The 21,779-nt window shown below is 38.3% G+C and overlaps 1 protein-coding gene across 1 annotated transcript in view; it reads left to right on the top strand.

The window, feature by feature from the left end:
• Window positions 1–21,779, top strand: part of LOC124121016 (myosin-10-like) — a 48,354-nt gene that overhangs the window by 12,186 nt on the left and 14,389 nt on the right. Inside the window, exons 12-23 of the mRNA XM_048391891.1 lie at window positions 9,763–9,836; window positions 9,965–10,016; window positions 10,983–11,065; window positions 11,194–11,245; window positions 15,870–15,943; window positions 16,259–16,310; window positions 16,831–16,892; window positions 17,158–17,209; window positions 17,616–17,689; window positions 18,004–18,055; window positions 19,229–19,290; window positions 19,564–19,615. Coding sequence (XP_048247848.1) covers window positions 9,763–9,836; window positions 9,965–10,016; window positions 10,983–11,065; window positions 11,194–11,245; window positions 15,870–15,943; window positions 16,259–16,310; window positions 16,831–16,892; window positions 17,158–17,209; window positions 17,616–17,689; window positions 18,004–18,055; window positions 19,229–19,290; window positions 19,564–19,615 — 741 coding nt within the window. The remainder of the gene's footprint in view (window positions 1–9,762; window positions 9,837–9,964; window positions 10,017–10,982; window positions 11,066–11,193; window positions 11,246–15,869; window positions 15,944–16,258; window positions 16,311–16,830; window positions 16,893–17,157; window positions 17,210–17,615; window positions 17,690–18,003; window positions 18,056–19,228; window positions 19,291–19,563; window positions 19,616–21,779) is intronic.

Genomic DNA, 21,779 nt, shown 5'->3' with positions numbered 1-21,779 from the left:
CGTCAGCTGGTATTTTATACTATGTAAATCATCTAATTCCTCGTTAATTTTACTCGATATGATGGGCTTAATATCGTTAACATCCATGTTGGAATTAATATCCATCTTCCAACCTCTTAGATATTTACCAACGCCGGCGGATGTGGGTACAAATATTAATTCTTGTTGTTGTTGTTGAATATCATCAACATTATTATGTTGAATATCATCATTAGGTTGATTATTATCTAGTAAAGCGATCAATTCAGCTCTTCTCATTCGAGAATAACCTCTCAGCCCACTGTTTCTCGCTCGAGCTTTGAGTTCTCTAACAGTCTCGGGTCTGTTGTATTCCAAACCGAGTAAATCAATCAATTCAGCTTTTCTCATACGAGAATATCCACGCAGTCCACTTGCTTTGCCATAGCTTTTAATTCTCTGACAAAAACCATTGTGGTTGAATGGTATATGCAAAATGAGACAAATGTCTAATTGGTTGTTTTCATATATCTAAATACGTATTCTCCCCAACCTATTCCTCTCATTGATGTAATCTCTCTTCCTAGCATAAATAATCTGGTTCCTGACCCTATCAGCACCGTGTTCCTTGCATAAACAATAACGACCTTTGACCCCTATCCCGCATACAGAACATGTATAGTTGATGTTTCCGCGCCTGATGTAATAGTTGTGTATCCCGCAGTAGAAAAAATCAACACAGCGTCGGTTACAAAGGGTAGTCTTTCCCATGAGTGTAAACTTGCAGTTATTCATGGTATATACATCTATCATATCATTTGTCTAAATGCAAATCACAGCTACACTGTGAGATATTGATTATGCATAGCCACAGCTGTCACTCTTATGCATGGTATAGCTGAAAATCAATACACCAGTCAATCCAAACATTATAAATGCGACCTCGCGGTTTTTTTTAGCCTCTGACGGTGTATAAAACTGACTCATTGTTGGTCTCAGTATTGGGTCTAGTTTTTTCCCATAAACGAGGAAGTATTCGTGCATGGCAGATTCAACATCCTTAAACGTTTGAATTGAATGTCCTTCCTTAATCAGTTGTTCATGAATAAAGTCTAATCTCTTCATTCTCTGCTGTGTATATTGTAACTGGGCTGCTTGGTATTGTTCTAAAGCTTCATTATGTCGTTTACGCTCCTCTTCAACTTCTTTAGCGTTTGATTCCCTCATACTAGAAAATAAAAAATTACTCCCCGAAAAAGCTAGAGCATTAACAACAGCTCCACCGACCATCATCGCAATTGTTGCCATGTTTAATAATATTAAATATTCAAATGTTTAATTAATTACTTCATTATGTCTTCAGGGATAAGTCCTTGTTTGATGAGCATATCCTTCGTTGCCATAGCTAATCCAATATCCAAAACCATCATTGGTATGTCATATCCATTAAAATCTAGCTTGGGAGGTGTGGCTTTAGTAATCATTTTAGCCATACGGGCATAGCCAATGGCCAAGCCGGTGACCACCGCTGAATGATACGTCGCGTTTACCAACATTTTACCGTCTGTAGCTGGAGTAGTCATGCTTCTTATAGCATTATATGGGGACTAACCTCTAATTGAACTTGTTGTTGCGGCGGGGGTGATGTTTTATCTTCTCCGGTCTTATAAAAGAACCATACAACCGCTATACTCCTACTAGTGTCCATGTTTTAATCGGATTTGAATTATTTATTAATTTCGCTTTGCGCGCCAGCCCACCCTTTCTTCCTGCGGCTATTTTTTTGGGGTTCTTAGTAACTCTGGGTTGTTTTTTTGTATTCACATGTGGTGGTTCCTCATTCAGTTGTTGTGTGTTCACTTGTTGTTCCGCAATCTGTTGTGGTTCCTCGTTCACAATCTGTTGTGGTGTCACCTGTTGTGATTGTGTCTCCATTATTATTAAGTGGGCACGTATGTTTAAATTGACAATACCTAGCCGTTATTAAAGCTGTGGTGAACGGAGCTAAGTACATTCCGAATCTATGATAAAACTCACAGCTCACCGCGCTTATAGCGTGTTCGATGAATGGGTCTTTCTCGAGAGATTCGCATAAATACAGGCGATGTTCTGCCGGGATGGGGAGAAACGTACTAGCTACGGCTGTGTATAGTTGTAATATAGAAGACCCTATCGTTTTAGTCATGGTAGCTCCCAGTCTAGACTCGTAACGCGTGTACAGTTTTTTAATCTCTTCGTCGGTCATGTTATCAATTTTTTCGATGGTATAATTTTCCCCAAAATATTGGGAACATTTTCCACCGGCTACCAAAGCGGTAAGTCTTTCTCTATGTTTATCTGAAGATTTATCTGTAACATCTTTATCAGCATCAGATTCTTTGAGCATTTGTTCCATGAGTTCGTCGCATTCCATAATGTAATACCTAAGGAGATATTTAAGTCTAACATAATATAATATGACATATCCAATACAACCCGTAATAATGAACTGTTGTGAAAGAATGAGGATTTCGAACCACATTTTATGTAATATTAACCACTTATCTTCAATTTTGCTACATTTTGCTACATTTTTGCTACATTTTGCTATAATTTTGCTACAATTTGCTACAATTTTGCTACAATTTTGCTACATTTTTGCTATAATTTTGCTACATTTTGCTAAGCAATTGCATAAGCAGCTGGTTGATCGGTTTTTAATATGAGTTTACAGTGCTTCGTTGCCGCTAACACTTTTCTGACTTTATCTCGTTCGCCCTTGGTATAAATAACATCATTTTCGCGTAAACATTCCTCGAATGAATCTCGGTCTTTGCAATGAAACAGCGCTACCCATTTGGTCTGCTCTCTGAGATCTTTCAGGACAGAGTTGTATTTTTGAGTAAGTACCCAAACGCTATGTTGAGTATGCCGACCGGAGAATGCTAAATACGAAAGCATATCTTTCTTTTTTGTGAGTTCTTTACTAGCGCTGCAGTCGTCTATTACGAAAAGGGTCGATTCTCCTTTGTATTTTTCATGACATACTCGGAGGCAGTCTTGTAATCGTTCGCCCGGATCGACTCTGTGTACCCCGTCGTCATTCATTAACCAATCTCTCGATAGGTAGGTTTTATTAACGCTTATAGTTGGGCACAGAATAATGATATGATCGAAAACGTCCCGATAATGACTTTCTAAAATATCTAGAATAAAGGCTGTTTTTCCGCAGCCCGTTTGCCCGCATATGATAGCGCAGTGCGGATCTTTAGGTAAAAGATTATCAATAGATTGCTTGCACGAATCTCCCATTCTGTATATTAGGTTGCGCATCCATAATCACGTACAAATATATGTTTAATTTACCAGCTGCTTCCTGAAGCTTCGTTATCTGTATGGTGGCACCCTCGCTAGCATTTTCTATTCTCCTCCCACTGCCGTGTAATTGGTCATCGTCCGTTGTTCGCATGTCGAGCCATAGCGCGTACTTCGTGGTGAGGTATTCACCCATCGATACACTCCCGAGAGACAGATGTTTCACGACCGCGTTAACTTCCGGAGAACGTTTTATAGAAGGAAGTTTTTTAATCTCATCCCACTGGTGATACGCTAGCATTCCTTGGCTATATAGTTGATTAGGAACGCCCTCGATAGTCAATTCTACTTTTGTAATCTTGGGATTGTAGAACTTCTCGGTATTTCTTTTAAACGCATCGGAGGGGTCCTCGAACAACATTAAAATACCCTTCAACGACCTCGTGGGAACGTTTAGATTGATATTCCACATCGTATCTTTTTTGTCCCTCGTGATCTTTCGGTGTCGCAGCACGCGATCGTACAAAATGGCTAAACTTCCCGTATACTGGTTACGAATTTGTCTGGCTAATTCGGGATCCGTTATCATATCGTACTCCAGCGATATATTGTCAATGGAATAGCTAGCATCTTCATTAGCAGATCTGATTACTCTACCGTAGTCATTAAAAGTGAGTTCGTATTCTAACCTATCGCCTAGGGATGCTTGATAAAAGGGCATGTGGGAATCTAGTAATTCAAAGTCTAGGGGAATATAGAATCTGTTACCTAATGCGTCGGCAACGGCCTTATCTTTTTCATTGGTATCAACACCATTTTCAGCGCCCACGCGCAGTCTCAATGTGTTCTTATTACAAATACCTTGGTACTGTAAGTTTTCCCGCTCTTTATCCGTTCTCCAGAGATCCATGTAACAATAGTATACATCGCTATTGTCGATACTCAAAACCTCATTACCGCTAATTTTAATCGCGATTTTCTTAACGATAGCACGACCTATGTTCTGAACGGGTTCCCTGTTAACGTCGGTAGAAGTCAAACTAATCGTAAATGCTAGTCGGACAGTTCCCGGAACTAACACATCGTGTGCGCCGAGATTAGGAAAGCGAACCAGAAGCGTTTGATTCTGATCGATGGTACTAGGGTTATTAGTTATAGTAACAGACTGACGAATTGCTTTGACCCCTAATGGATCTCGAAGTCTACGTTGTGGGTTTAACTTGCGTCCGTATTGCGAAGACATTGTTTATATTGAAATTATGTACCCTATGTTTAATATAAAAATGACTGATCTTGATATTAATGACTATGATCTAAGTACCTATGATGATCCGAATCCAATCGAAGAGGGTACTGATGAAACCAGGTTTAGTAGTCTTAACGATGAACTTTTACAATCATCCGTCAATGATTATTACGATGCATTAAAAGATGATACCCCAATAGGTCATGACTATTCAAAGTTTGAGATAGATAGTAAAGGAATATTGTGACTGCGTGACTCTCCGGATATTGATCTTATGCATTCTCGTACTCGTAAGCCCCTAGCCTTGTCTGCTAAACACGGCATCGGCACTGTTCGTGATAAATTAGGTTTTGTGGACTACCGACGACTTTCCGCGAAGACTACTAAGGTTCTTCGAACCGTGCGTACTGAACTCAGTAATACAGATGATTTGGAAGAAGCCTCTAACGTGGCCTCGAACGGACTCGGAGAAATCTTAGATACCTATTACGATAATTCCACGGTCAGTGTATCACCATATTCAGAGTTCAGTATTAGGGAATTACGAGGTCTTGACAAGGCAATGCGAACAATGCGGGGAGAACTCATCAATAATATAGCCAAGATATCCGAAATCGACAAGCATATAGCTCAAGAGAAAACAAAACTCGAACAGGCGGGCGATGAGTTCAGTAGACGCCGCGTAGCGGAAAGATTGCGTATCTTAGAAGACGAAAGATCGGCCCGCCTCGAAGCAGCTTCAAGTAATAGAAAGGCACTTCGTTCGCAAATCAGTCGTATTCGAGAAACTATCGATCAAGTCCTCAACGATGACACTACACTGGCCGATAAAATTAAAACATTGTTCAGAGAACAGGGAATAACAATTGCCAGTATTTTAACCGCGTTGGGATTTATTATATCGACTTTGACTCTCTCGTTAACAGGTGGTGGTACAGGTGGAGGCGGATCACCTCCTAGCGATAAAAATGGTATAAAAGAGTGGATAAAAAAGCATTTAAAAGCATTAGGCTCAGCACTGGGAAAGCTTGCTGAGAAAGCCGCGGCTGCACTTCCCGGTATAATAGGGAGTATAGTTTCCTGGCTATTGAATTTATTAGCTAAGACCACCACTTGGCTTAGTCAAAACTTGTGGGGGTTGATCGTAGCAATTGCAGGGCTGTTGTACGTGTTCGCTAAGAACTATTTAACAACCAAATCATGAGTAAACCAACCGAGACTCCACCCACTACGAGCGCTGTTTTTTCATCAATATGTTGTTGATTTTTAGCCTCAATATGCGGTGGCACTTGTGCGTTAGTAGATGGTTGTGAAACATGTGGTGTTTGTGGCTTGATTATTCCCTTTTCACCCGTGATCGTTTGCGTTATTAATTCGACGTTAATATCTGAATTTATACCTGGTTTTTGTTGATCGGTAGCGATAACAATTTTATTATTATAGCCTATCACTTGACCGATCTTAAGTTCCATATTACTCGGAGACATGTATAGTCCCGGCGCATAAACGTAGTCCACTTTGGATTGAGCGTACTGTAATGCATCTTGAAAACGCTTTATAGACGATGGTATGTCAACTGGTGAATTAATGGCGTCCTCCACGTTTGAGACAAACTGTTTTTGCGCATCGAACGCCGTCCCAGTACCGATAATGGATGTTCGTGTTTGCGATTGTGCTCCGAGAATTGCCCACACATAAGTTCTTATCGATTCATTAACTCTTTCAAATCCTGGGTTAGTAAAATTATTTTCCGTTTTATCATTAAGAAATTCATTCCAAGCATCTGTTGTATCGTTTGGATGCACAAACTTTGTTCTCAAAGTTCATACGATCTGCTCTAAACTGTTTACTCGAGAGAGCAAAGCCTGAAGGGATCACACCCGCTTTAATTAAATAATCGCTTTTATCTTTAATAGTTCTTTGTCCATTGTACGGAATACCTAGACCATGGCTAGGTCCTTTAATGCGCCAATCTTTACTCGTAGAAACATTAAATTCATTACAAATACGTTCGAAGGCCCTCTTATTATAATGATTATTTGCATGATTCCATGCTGGATCCATCGGTAATGGAGCACTAATTTCTTTAAGTATACGTCTAATCTGATAGTACACGTGAAATAATATAACAGACTTATATAGTTTAAATCCTGGGACATTAACAGATACGCCACATCCCGTTGTGGCACACCATACGGCAAAGTTTAACTGATTCTGCCAAAATTGCATCGGACGGTTAAACCAATCGTCAATCATTTTATCGTTAGTTGCCGTGAAACTGTATTTTTCAAAGATATCGTGGAATTTAACGAAAAATTCAGCACCAGAGGCAGTTACTATAATCGATTGATTAGTAATGTGAGTTGATTTCATGTTTAAGTTATGATATAGTATCATTGTATATTTAATATGTATGTTACACTACCTGGAATAACAAATGGTCAGTCTATTGAACTGCTTCATACTATCGATAACTCGGATGGACAACTCGAAGTAGCTCTATGCGATGTAACGTATTACCCACTGTGGACCAATATAAATGCTGCGAGAAGAAATAATAAGATGATTATACCAGGTGAAAACAGGGGTAGTGAAAAACTCATGTAACGTATTACCCGAGGTGGACCAATATAAATGCTGCAAAAGATAATAATAGGATAATGATATTAAATTCATATGGTAATAGCAAATCCATTACTATACCTGATGGGTATTACAGCGTAAGCTCACTCAATGATGAAATTTTTAAGCCTAATGGAATTAGTCTCACACAAAATGATGCGACTGGGACAGTGAAATTCGACCATGAAGAAACTGTAATTTTATTGGACCCATCACCTACACTTGAATTTACACGCTTAGTTGGTACAATTAACAAGTTACCAGATCAGGAGGTTAAATTACCTGATTTAGTTCCCTATAAAGAGTTGTTCATCCATCTTGATCAAATAAGCACGACGGATAATATTCAACTAGAAAGTCCTTCAACTCTGCTCAGAAGTGTTCCAGTGAAAAATGAAAAATATAATAGCGGTAGAACGGAATCTTTCTCGTCATTACAATATAAAAAATTGAAGCGGGGTATTATTTCAGACCTTAAAATTTCTGTATTAGATGTAAAACACCAACCTGTACATATAGGATACTTAAGTGTAACACTCCATATTAAAAATAATGGTTGATGCATCAGGCCCTGGAACAGTAAGAAAATGTAATACAATTGCGCTTTCCGATCTCGGAGACACGGAAGGATTTGATAAACCCGGTACCAATGGTAAGTTATACGCTTTACACTTACACGATAATGTATACAATCGGAAAGAAGTCACATTCACGGGTAATCTAGGAGATTTTAGCGATGTCAATGTTAGTAGACTCCTTAAAAACACTTCGTACAATATTACTCGCAACGACGATAAAAAATGGACTATGGTCGAAGCAAACATCGAGTGGCTATTGAATATCGTCATTACCCCACCTTATGTGATGATTGGTAAGGAACATAATTTAACTAAGATAATAAATAGTGGCATCGTACTCGCGGCTTATATCCCATCAAAACGAAAAAGTGTGTTGGTCACTCCCCTGTCAGAAAACCCAGGTCATATGTTATATAGTCGTCCGTCCTTAAAAAATGTTACTTTAAATTTGATTACTGAATTCGAAGAAATTAAACAGAACCTGAGTGCAATACCTAATATTTCTACGCTTATTATTGAAGTCTTGTTCGGAGAGGCACCGGAAGATGCCTTCAACATATTACCAGGTCTATCGATTAAATGGCTCAAGAAACACGAGCGTCAACGTTGCAGTATTATTCATATCGGAGCATCGCCCGTTGCAACCCTCGAGGGGGTTCAAATTATTAAAAGTGACAGCATTTCTCTTACTAAGATATTCTTGCCGAATAATATACATTTGATAAGGTTGATGTATAGTCTCAAAACATTTAAGCAAGACCAATTAAAGACTATTATATGATCGTAATATACACTATGAGTTTATATCCGGCGCTCGGTGAAGCATTTGAAAAGATGGAAACTGTTGATGGATTTCGATTACATCAAATAAGCGACATAAAACATCGAATAGGGAAGGATAGGGAGTTGAGACTTGGATTGTATAAAAAGTATCGCAGAGTCGTGAATGCTCTGGACGGAGTTGACACCGCTCTTGTAGTATCTGGCATGGGACTCGGTCGAGCGGGTATCGGTTTACTATCAACTATAATCGCCGCGCCTATCGTGCTCGGCATGGAAATAGCCGCTGGAGTCTCGGGACTGGCAGGAATAGCGATAAAATTCATTTCTCGTAGGTTGCAAAAGAAAGCATTAAAACACGATAGTATTCGGATACTCGCCGAAGCAAAGTTGAACAGCATTGAGGATCATATTTCGACAGCATTGGCCGATTGTAAGATATCCGAGGATGAGTTTCGTTTAGTGCTGTCGGAACTCACCAAATACAACGAAATGAAGCAGGAGATTCGATCAAAATCTCGTAAGACCAGTGGTATTAGCGAAGACGAGAAAAAAAAGTTCATAGAACAGGGGAGGCAACAAGCGCGTCAATTATTCCGTGCCAAAACCAAAGAACTGGTTGGAGATTAAAAATAGATTGCTTACTATCGTTTGATCACATTTAGACAAATGCTTACATACATATATAATAATGGAGAAAGCTATTCAATGGAGAGAATTACCACAAGGTTTTTATTATATCAGTGATGTCAAACCAACCAAATACGGTTATCAATTGTTTCTTATCAATTTACAAAAAGAGTGTAGTTATATAGTCTGGTCTCCTAGTAAAATGAACGAAGAACTTAATAAAAATGTTGAATATCGCTTTATCGATAAAAATAATAAAGAATATTTTTTATTACCATTTAGACTCATCTAAAGCAATGATTGGCCCCAGGTATTGGTGAGCTGGAGTCAATCTCATGACTATCGTTAAATCGCATAGTCATTTTGGCATAAAAAATTCCCTCTGTAGTGGTGGTATAGGTATATGAATCCTGCTCCAGTGGAGTTGCGGCAGAACCCCTATTACCTATACTACTGGTACACATAGGCGTGATGATTGGAAAAACTATTGCTAGTTCATAGTTGATGGAAAGGATGTGGATGAGTTTGGTGTATGTATATATTTACCATCACATCACATTGTTGATGAATTGCATGCACTCGTTTAAATTAGAACTGTAATTATTTTATAGATCTGACTGACAAACTTATGGCTTAAGGTACTTATGTTTATAGAACAAACAGTCGAACTGAAGGCTTTAGAGAAGTTGATAGCAGATCTTGAACTTGAAATAACACAGCAAGAAGAGGTAAGTATGTGTACACATATTAATGTTTTGTTTGTGTTTGTTCGATTGTAATAGTAAAAACGTAAATTATTACTAGTGTTCTAGTATTATGATGCTAATACCATGAAAACAAATCTTCGTCACAACAGATAGTTGCAGGCCTCAGGGATGAAAAGCAAAGGGTTGAAGCTGCAAACGTTGGTAAGGTTGAAAATTACAACTAGTTACTTAACAATCCCAATAGAAATATAAAAAGGTTGTGAAATTTCCATTTTATGTTTTTCATAGATTTGGTATCACTAAATTGTAAAATTCAGTACATGAATCTTGCCATATCAGTAAAGCGTGATGGAATGGAATGGAAGGTAATGCGTTTTAGCTCATCTCACTGAAGGCCAAGTAAGTACATAGCCAGTCGTAAACATCTCCTCCTCAGAAATAACTGGCCTAATGAAACAGATACTCCACATACCTGTTCCCACCAAAGATGACATCCCAGTTTGTTGAAGAGGTTTGGACCCCATTTTAAATATGTCTGCCATGGGTAAAAATATGTATTTACTTTTCTCAGGTATTTTACATTCAAAATATAATGAAAATGTGCATATGTGTAGGCAGTAGTGGGATTCCAGACCCATGTCCCGTTTTTCGAGATCTCCCGATGACCTTTATTTGACCTTTGCACTTCGCCCATAGGCCTGAATTCTCTCAAAATGCATTTGCTCACACTGTAAACATTATCTCCTCAGAAACTTCACATGTCTATTCCCATTCATGGTGACACCCTAATTTTTTCAACATGTCCGAATCCAAATGTCAAAATGGCCACCACGGCAGCTAAATTGGAAAGGCTCTTAATGGACATTATTGACTTATGATTGTGTCTAAAATGAAATGTGTCGTTCGTGGAAGGTGTCAACACATGTGCTCAGTTTGTCGCGATCTCGCAAACGCTGACCTTTATTTTGACCTTTGCGTTTTGACCATACTGAAAACTGAAACTTCCCATGACCATTACTGAGCCACTGTTATGTAATTTAGGTATATGTGTGGTTAGTAGTGGGGCTCAACACATATTTTCCTTTTTTCCCCCAATTTTGATCTGTTTGCACTTTGCACGTGTGATTTGAAGATTATTTTGTAATTTGAACTGTAATTATTTTATAGATCTGACTGAACGAACAGTCAAACTGAAGGCTTTAGAGAAGTTGATAGCAGATCTTAAACTTGAACAAACACAGCAAGAAGAGGTAAGTATGTGTACACATATTAATGTTTTGTTTGTGTTTGTTCGATTGTAATAGTAAAAACGTAAATTATTACTTGTGTTCAAGTATTATGATGCTAACACCATGAAAACAAATCTTCGTCACAACAGATAGTTGCAGGCCTCAGGGATGAAAAGCAAAGGGTTGAAGCTGCAAACGTTGGTAAGATTGAACAATTACAACTAGTTACTTAACAATCCCAATAAAAGTATAAAAAAAAGTTGTGAAATTTCCATTTTATGTTTTTGATAGATTTGGTATCACTAAATTGTAAATTTCAGTACATGAATCTTGCCATATCAGAACAGTATAATTGAATGGAATGGAAGGTAATGCGAAATAACATATATAAGTATAAATGACGAATACAGCATCGATGTATCAATTACCAAAATATTCTCTGAAATGTTCACGGGAACATATGGTACAAGTCAAAATAGGGATTTGCATCGGACATCATTTCTTGTCACAGATGCTTGAATATGCTCCACATCTCTGTAACAAGTTTTAGTTTTACTGACGCCTTAAATGTTGTGAATTTGAGCCTTTGAGCAAGAGCTGTATGATGCTCTCTGAAATCTTTGTGGATCTTCAAACATGCTTGGTTGCACCTCAAAAGTTTCAAATGTAGACACCAAAGGCTGGGGCTGCTAGAAAAGTGCTTGACATAAAGAGAAAGTTGACAATTGGAAATATGCAGTTATCCGTCTTGTCATACAGTCTTGTGGGGAGTGTTTTGTCACTCTGAATCTTTATGAAGGAATCTAACTATGAAACAGATGAGTCACTTCTGTCTCTGGTTTCATTTATTTCTATTCCAGATAGGTATATCAATGGAAGGGGATTGGCTATTTGACCATTATTGAATGGTATCTGATCATCGATATGCCTAAAGCTGAACTTCAACTTCTTGGCCAAATTTTCTTGCTTTGATTTTGCAAACCCGAGCAAAAATAATGATTTATATGCATAAAGAAACTAATCACTAGGAAGGAGAGTACTGGTACCTTCTTCTTGCACGAATTTCGCATGGATATTATCAATGAGGTCATCCATCATTTCACATATTGTTTCCTCAGTAAACTTTAGATGAAATTTGCTTTCCTTTTGGACAAATCGATCTGAACCTCTAAAGGTATGTTGACGACAAACATCCTATGCAAGAACGTTTATGTATGTAAACCTTAAACACCAAAGCACAGCCTTTATTTTGCACGTGATGCATGTAGTAGCACTACACACGTGCGCAGGATGTCATTCTTGATTTTGTATTACTTGATTTCTTTCTTGCTTGTGATAAACTAGCGATGAGGCGTCTGCAACGCGCAAAGCGAGAACGGGGTGTGGCCATGCTGGAAACTGGCAGACATCTGGCAGAATGTTTCATAATCTGTGATTAGCAGACTATGGAACAGGAAACAAAAAAAAAACATGTTGACGAACCACCCCGTTCAGGAAGTCCCAGGTCAACAAAAAAGAGTACAGGATCGATTGATCCGATACCAGGCCTTACGAAATCGAGGTCAAACGTCGAATCAAATTGATGCAAACTTTCATCAGACTACAAGAGTACGGGTTACGGGAGAGACGATTAGAAATCATTTTCATTCAGCTCATTTCCATGCTCGCCGGCCAGGTGTTGTGCCGCCCCTTACAAATCAGCATATTAAACAACAGAAGCACGTCGTGTACACAGCGTCTTCACTTTGGTAATTGTCGCTGGTCACGTGTCATTTTTCAGATGCGTCCCGTTTCATTTTGTGCCTCCTTGATAGGTGTGGTTGTCTATGAGATGAAGGTTAAGCTAATGTCAATCTGAGTCCTCATGACAGATTTGGCTTGGATCGGTTATGATTTGTGGGTGGATGGGAGACTGAGCAAACCCCACTCCATATTGTGCAAGGAAGGGCCACTGTACAGTATCATCGGGACACAATACTGACACCTTTTTTTTTGTTCGGTTTGTCTTTCCGTGCACAAATCGTTTATACCCATCTCCAGCAGCACATCTATAGAATGCCATGGCCAGCAATGAGCCTAGACCTTTCGCCTATTTAACACGTCTAGGACATGATAAGGAGACGCGTGCGTCAACTTTAAAGGCCGCCGACCACGTTATCTGAACTTGGCCAGGAGCTGCAAGAATAGTGGGACAGACTCGCTTAAATCTCCATTGGGAGACTAATACGCCTTATGCCTGGTCGAGTGAATGAATGTTTGACAAATCATGGCGGTATTACGCACTACTAATCACAAAAAGTCACACTTGAAATTTTCCATTCTGCCCCTATCGACCTTCAAGGTCGTTGGCGCTCAAAACATCATACCAAAAAAAATGACTCTTTAAAGGGGCACTGATCTAACGCAATTCCCCGGGACTGTTTGTTGCCTTTGTTATTGTTTTTTCCCAGTGAGGACCCGGATGTATAGCAGAAATCTAGACTAGTTCGCGACCTCTGCTGCGCCATTCTTAAGCGCATTAGTCACTTTTATGGGTAGTAATAAGGGCGTATGGTCACATTGATCAACAAAATGAAATACAGTTTTCGAGATAATAAAGAAATGTAGGTATCTTTGTGGGTAGCATCGGTAATGGTGACGAAGTTTTGATAAGTCACTTGCTTGGTAATTTTGCGATTTTCGTTTACACTATTTTGACTTGCAACACAAAGTATATATTTCACCTGAGCATATGCTTTTTTATAGTGTGTATATTTTTTTACTGTCAAATGTGTAACACATTTATTAAACGTCTAAATATTCTGTTTTTTTATAAAGTGACTGAAAAACATTTCCATCTGTATTATTATGACAACGAATTCCAAACATTTTGATGTTTAATGTCATCACCAAGAGACTGAAAATGTAACGTTGAAAAGTACATTCTAAGTTGTTTTGCTTTTAATCCTACATAATAATCTGTTGTGATGTGTGTAGGCCCTTTTGATCGTCTTGATCAATCTGGACAGATTTTTTAGTCAAAATGACTGAAATATTTACACATTTTATAAATTGCCTGAGAGAATCACATTTTACAAATTGACGGTAATATATACACGCTTACAAAGGAAAAGACCTGTGACAACGACTATCGCGCATTGAAGAATTTCCCAACCAAGACGTAGGGAAACAAGAACGAATCGGTTCAAATGAAGGTCTGGAAAACAAAATGCAGATATCATAATTACAACCTACCAAATTTATGTGTATAAGTTTTAGGCAGCTTCCTTGTTCGAGGAATGTATCCGTGAATATCCACACAAAGGAACAATATCCCACTCGTCTGCAGCTGTACAAAGAAACTTATTCGATGTCACGTGTCTCAGTAACAATCAAATATTTTAAAAGATATATATCGTTTCGGGATATTATAATCTGTGTTCGTTTCTCAACTGATCCCTTGGATTGTTTCAGGTGTTTTACATAGGTGTCAAGTCTCAATGGTCGGCTGAGAAAGCCCACGTGACAACTATTTTCATAGCGTCCACGGTTCCTAAAAATTCCATTGAGTGATAGATAACAATGATCAATCAATCAACGTATTATCAGTTAATCCTTTGAACAAAGTATGTTGTTTTTACATCGGCACTTCTCGCCATGATATGAGTGTATTCCCTTTGTTTTAGTAAACCTAGACATGTAAACACTCACTCTTGACATATCCACTGTGCAAGATAACAGTGATTAATCAATCAACGTATTTTCTGTTAATCCTTTGATGACTAGGAACGATCCGTTGATTTACAAAAAAATGGAAATCAACTGATCATTCATCTCTTGCTGGACTGCCACGTGCGTATTACATAACACACATTTCACCTCACTTCAAACCTGGATTTAGATTGAATAATTACCCCAGACACAATAAATGCCAAATGGGAACCTTTGTCAGGTAATATAAGTGGTGCTACCACTAATTGTACCTGTAATAAATTCATTAACTGAGCATCAAGTGAATGACGACAAATACACAAGTGTAGGGTTATACGAGAAAACGTGGATGACAACAAGGGAGTAGTAATCGTATTATCGACGCAAGCCGAAATCTGAAAATGCTTTCACTGCATGGATACTGTTTTTAGAATTTAACTATAACCATCTGGGGTATTTCCAAATGACGACATCCGATGAGCTCCCTTGTTCTTTTTGTCTGTTTGTTTAGGCTGAAGAAATGAATTAACATGCGCCCTTTGTCGAAATCTTTATAGATCACAGTTAACCAATCAGTGTTCAAAAATGCGTAAAACAAATATTGCCTCCAGCCTCCAAGTTTATTTAGCTGTCCTTGCAGACGGTACCCAAGTCTCTGGTCACGCTCAGTTGCGATGCGTATCATCCGGGTACTCACGGGGGAAAAACAAGGCAACAACCAGTCCGTTAGATCAGTGCCCCTTTAAGTTCGATTGGTGGTCAAGTGATGATAAATTGTGCAGGGTAATTACTGCTTCAAGTTGCAAAGAATAACTTTGGTGGCAGGTAAAAAATCCCTTCTAAGAATCTGAATCATACACTCTTGACAACTGAAGATAAATATATGTTCTTGCAAAGGGTTAAAATCCTTTTTCGGTCAAGCTCATGCTGAAATGTATATTTTCTGTATTGCCTTGACCGACTCTCACCGAAATCGCAGTGGCGAAATAACGGCATGTTTTTGGATGAAGTTTCATAAGTATTGTTGATGACTTGTGAATTTTGCAGACATCTAACTTACGTTTCATATGTGCTGACAGACGCTACAAAACAAATCCCGCCCAAAATCGTGTCCTTTAAAACTGTTTCTTTACAGCGCTGAATGACAAAATTAAGGCCATGGAGCAAGAGATTAAAGATCTTAAGGTGGCCAAGAAAAATGAAGAACAGGTAAACTTTACATACTCTACTCATAAACACGTTCTGCATCACATGTCCCTGATTGGGATCTCTTTGTACTGGGTATAGACTGTATTGTTATTTTACATGATCTTGTATGCGCCATGTTCATCATAATACTGCCCAACAAATATTGCGTATTAGAGATTGTCACGTAGCAGTGTGGATTGTTACACGTTTTAGTGTAAAAAGAGTGATTTACTTTTATTGTTTTTTTCCTTGAGTGGAATAGAAAACTATGATATGTAGTAATATAAACTGATGACAACACAAGATAATGCTATTCTAAACTTTTTTCTCCCACAGATATCCGCAAATCTTCGACTTGAAAAAGAAAAGGCTGAATCTGCACAACGAGGTGATAAAATTAATTACATAGTCACAAAAGCTGTTACTGTGCTTTTAACATCTACACTGTTTTCAAGAAATTACAATGCAAGATCTAAGGAGATGGTCTTGTGATAACTGAATGCTGTTAAGGCAATAGAAGGGTTTTCATCACCACTCATTGTCTAAATGATACACGTAAACAGCTGTCAGATATCATACTGTATCTTCCTACATGTAATATTAAGGCCTAAAGGTAACTGGATATCCGAGAAGTTGGAAGAACGTTTCCTAAGTGGTACATGCCTTCTCAAGATACTTAAGGGAAGTTTGTTTAAGAAATTGTAAGTGTGTCTTCAAAACAATTCCTTCGTCTCTAACAGATTGTCATTCCACATGGTGGATATATTGGGTATCAGCTGACGTTATAACGTACATGTACGTACCTAATAATCCTGCTTACATTTTATGGCACTGTAATTGGCACTTTCATGCTGTTTTCACTTTTACACATCTGATACTTGCATTTTAATGTTGTGATTATCTTATAGGACTGAATGAGAAAGTTATGGAATTGGAGAAGAAAGCGACAGATCTAAAACGGCAACAACAGGTACACTTATACGGAAAAGAAATGTATTCTTAATCAGGTCTCGTTTGTTATTAATGCATAGCTATACAAACATGACATGTATTATGAATCATAAGAATGCATAGTTTGTCTCGAACAGATGACTGTCATCAAATATTGCTTTGAAGCTATTGCAAAGTATGAAGCTGAAAACTACTACTATGTTTTATAACATTCATAGGCATGTTCCTTGTGTTTCAAAATAATATTTTGTAGCATCACACTACGTTGATTTTGTTCTGAACAGACATCGGCATCTAGCAGCGTTATAAACATATGGCCCGAAGGACAACAGACATGTAAGAAAAATGACTCTTTAAGTTCGATTGGTGGTCAAGTAATGTTAAATTGTGCAGGCTACATACTACTTCAAGTTGCAAAGAATAACTTTGGTAGCAGGTAAAAAATCCCTTCTGTGAATCTGAATCATACACTCTTGACAACCGAAGATAAATCTATGTTGTTGCAAAGGGTAAAAATCCTTTCTCGGTCAAGCTCATGCTGAAATGTATATTTTCTGTATGGTCTTTGCCGACTCTCACCGAAATCGCAGTGGCGAAATAACGGCATGTTTTTGGATGAAGTTTGATAAGTGTTGTTGATGTGAATTTCTGCAGACATCTTACTTACGTTTCATATGTGCTGACAGACGCTACAAAACAAATCCCGCCCAAAATCGTGTCCTTTAAAACTGTTTCTTTACAGCGCTGAATGACAAAATTAAGGCCATGGAGCAAATGATTAAAGATCTTAAGGTGGCCAAGAAAAATGAAGAACAGGTAAACTTTACATACTCTACTCATAAACACATTCTGCATCACATGTCCCAGATTGGGATCTCTTTGTACTGGGTATAGACTGTATTGTTATTTTACATGATCTTGTATGCGCCATGTTCATCATAATACTGCCCAACAAATATTGCGTATTAGAGATTGTCACGTAGCAGTGTGGATTGTTACACGTTTTAGTGTAAAAAGAGTGATTTACTTTTATTGTTTTTTTCCTTGTGTGGAATAGAAAACTATGATATGTAGTAAAGTAAACTGATGACAACACAAGATAATGCTTTTCTAAACTTTTTCCCCCACAGATATCCGCAAATCTTCGACTTGAAAAAGAAAAGGCTGAATCTGCACAACAAGGTGATAAAATTAATTACATAGTTACAAAAGCTGTTACTTTGCTTTTAACATCGGTTTTACATTTTAATAATCTTCCTCTTCAGATTTCGAAAACTACATTTTGAAGTCAATCCAAGAGTTCCTAATTTAATTCGTAGTTCGTTAGTGACAAAGGGTTATTCGTATTTTAGTAATGAGCGATTTCATTTAAGATAACATCTGACCTTGAACATCCCACCTTTTCAAAATTAAAATGTTATACCGAAATGATGATTAAAAGGTAAACGTAATCTTATTACCAAGTGCTTGACAAAGGATGTGATAACATTTACTTTTCTGGCGAAATTTGATAAATGGTAAAAACAATCTGCATGATTTCGTACGCAAATTAATGCTTGTTTTCTAAAGTACACCTTCAGGAACATCTACAAGAGGACCTTATAGTTAATATGTAATACAAATTGGCCATTTTGCTAGATATGTTGTTTATATGCTCACGTGTTATTCTTTTGTGTAAGGTTATAGGCATTTCTAATCTATATGCATAACCATGTAAACGTAACTACAAACACACAAGCCAAAAGATACATGATAAAACGCAGATAAACACTTCTAGAAGTAAACACCTGACGTATGGGAATTGTCTATATACTCCATAAGAAAGCGAGACATGTTGCATACGCGGATACAAATGCGTTTGTCACCGTACCATGTTCAGTCTACACTGTTTTCAAGAAATTACAATGCAAGATCTAAGGAGATGGTCTTGTGATAACCGAATGCTGTTAAGGCAATAGAAGGGTTTTCATCACCGCTCATTGTCTAAATGATACACGTAAACAGCTGTCAGATATCATACTGTATCTTCCTACATGTAATATTAAGGCCTAAAGGTAACTGGATATCCGTGAAGTTGGAAGAATGTGTCCTAAGTGGTACATGCCTTCTCAAGATACTTAAGGGAAGTTTGTTTAAGAAATTGTAAGTGTGTCTTCAAAACAATACCTTCGTCTCTAACAGATTGTCATTCCGCATGGTGGATATATTGGGTATCACCTGACGTTATAACGTACATGTACATGTACGTACCTAATAATCCTGCTTACATTTTATGGCACTGTAACTGGCACTTTCATGCTGTTTTCACTTTTACACATCCGATTCTTGCATTTGAATGTTGTGATTATCTTATAGGACTGAATGACAAAGTTGTGGAAATGGAGAAGAAAGTGACAGATCTAAAACGGCAACAACAGGTACACTTATACGGACAAGAAATGTATTCTTAATCAGGTCTCGTTTGTTATTAATGCATATCTATACAAACATGACTATACAAAATGTATTATGAATCATAATAATGCATAGTTTGTCTCGAACAGATGACTGTCATCAAATATTGCTTTGAAGCTATTGCAAAGCATGAAGCTGAAAACTACTACTATGTTTTATAACATTCATAGGCATGTTCCTTGTGTTTCAAAATGATATTTTGTAGCATCACACTATGTTGATTTTGTTCTGAACAGACATCGGCATCTAGCAGCGTTAAAAACATATGGCCCGAAGGACAACAGACAAGTAAGAAAAATGACTCTTTAAGTTCGATTGGTGGTCAATTGATGATAAATTGTGCAGGCTAATTACTACTTCAAGTTGCAAAGAATAACTTTGGTAGCAGGTAGCAGGTGAATCTGAATCATACACTCTTGACAACTGCAGATAAATATATACACAGTAAAAAAAGTGTTGCACCCCCCTTTCCTTTTTTATGGAGGGGTGTTTTGAAAGGGTGTAAAGATAACCGAATTAATATTATAACCAGGATTTCGTGTATACCAACAAACCAGTGTATTGTCTATACAATGAACTTAAATGGGGTATTCCATGGCCTTATGGCATGTAATAATCTCATGCTGAACTTTTACGAAAAATGAACGAACAACGAAGACGCATTAAGTATGGTGACATCTCAATAATTTTTAGTGACCAAATTCATCCAATAGGGTAAGAATGTCATATGGAGATTTGACGAACACAGTAAGTCAATATCGAGAACTTCCACCAAGCACTTGGATCACAGCTTGAAGTCTTCGTCTCATACTCCTCACCAGACGTTGGAATCGCTCCATGGGCAGCTGCTGCCACTCCTCGTGTAATGCTGCTTCCAATTCACGCACGTTCTGTGGAGGAGGGTCCCGACGATAAATCAGGCGTCCCAAAATGTCCCATACATGTTCCAGAGGATTCAGATCTGGACTCATTGCTGGCCATGGAATCTGCGTCAGAGCATTGTTGTGGATAACCTGGGTCACAGCTCGTGAACGATGTGGTCTGGCATTGTCATCCATGAATATCGGTCTGGTGGCCAGTGGATGATTGTCAAAATGGGGCACCACAACTGGATTCAGCACCTCTTGGATGTAGCGCTCCCCTGTCAAGTTGCCTCGTATGGTCACTAAATCAAGCTTACAATCAAATGAGAAGCATCCCCAGACCATAACAGATCCACCTCCATATGGTACAGTTGGCATGATGTTTCTTGCAGTATAAGCTGTTCCAGGACGCCTCCATACTCTCACTCTGCCATCCACAACATGCAGAAGGAACCTACTTTCGTCCGACCAGTGGACTCTTCTCCAGGACCTCAAGTTCCAGTTCTGTCTCAGTCTACACCAGGCTATACGTAGTCGTTTGTGGTTGTCTGTGAGTTTAGGTCGCTTGATAACCCTTGTGGACTTCAACCCTGCAGCTTTAAGACGATTTCTCACGGTCTGGGTACTGAACTGTTGACGAGGAAGCCAAAGACGTTTCAAGGTTGTGCTTGTAGCAAATGGATGACGCCTTACCACCCTCAACAACGCTCTGTCATCTCTAACTGTGGTCTTACGTGGTCTGCCAGAGGGTCTGCGATTCCTTACATCATTAGTTTGTGCGTGTTTTCTGACCAAACGGCTTATTGTTGAGTAGTGATGTCCGGTTCTTCTGCCAATCGCCTTGAACGAAAGACCTGCTCCATGAAGGCCAATAATCTGCCACTTGACTGCTTCTGACAATCGTCTACCCGGCATTGTGGGTTACAATAAACTGGGCTGTCAGAGAACATCTTTTATAGGCGATGTTGAGCTTAAGAAGATACTGCAATCTGCAAATGTCATGCACCATGCAATTCACGTGCTGATTGCTACGTTTTGGTGATCATCTTCCCTCAGAAAACATTACACATTAAACATCAGATCCCCAAGGAATACCTACCATTAAAACCAGAGTCGGGCGTTTTAAATGTTGTGATGTATCAAACGTATTAATGTGGATTACAGTACACTGTCTTGAATGGTTTATTTTATAACTTCAGCATAGATTGATGAATACATTTTGATTCAGTCTTGAATCATTGACAGATATTTTGTATAATGTCTTTCCTTCAAATTCCTTTGCTGGCCCTTTGATTGTAAGGCCTATTGTTGACAGGTACAAGCTATAATAAAAACAAATGGGAAATATTACAACTTGTAACTAAGGTAGTAAGTACATGTTATGTTATTTTCAACATTATTTTCCGGATTTTAAACGAAACATCTGTGATACACACTTCAACCTTCTCAACATGCAATTTACCCTTTTACACCATTTACATTTGTTATAGCATTGCTAGTTATGATTTACATGTTGTTCCTTAAATATATTGTTAATACTTACAAATTTTATGGGCCATTTACACCCTACACAAGTTCATGTCATTCTG

This window comes from Haliotis rufescens, unplaced genomic scaffold (genome assembly GCF_023055435.1).
Source record: "Haliotis rufescens isolate VD_foot unplaced genomic scaffold, xgHalRufe1.0.p SCAF_101, whole genome shotgun sequence".
Classification (NCBI taxonomy): domain Eukaryota; kingdom Metazoa; phylum Mollusca; class Gastropoda; order Lepetellida; family Haliotidae; genus Haliotis; species Haliotis rufescens.
This window is presented reverse-complemented; position numbering and strand designations above follow the sequence as displayed.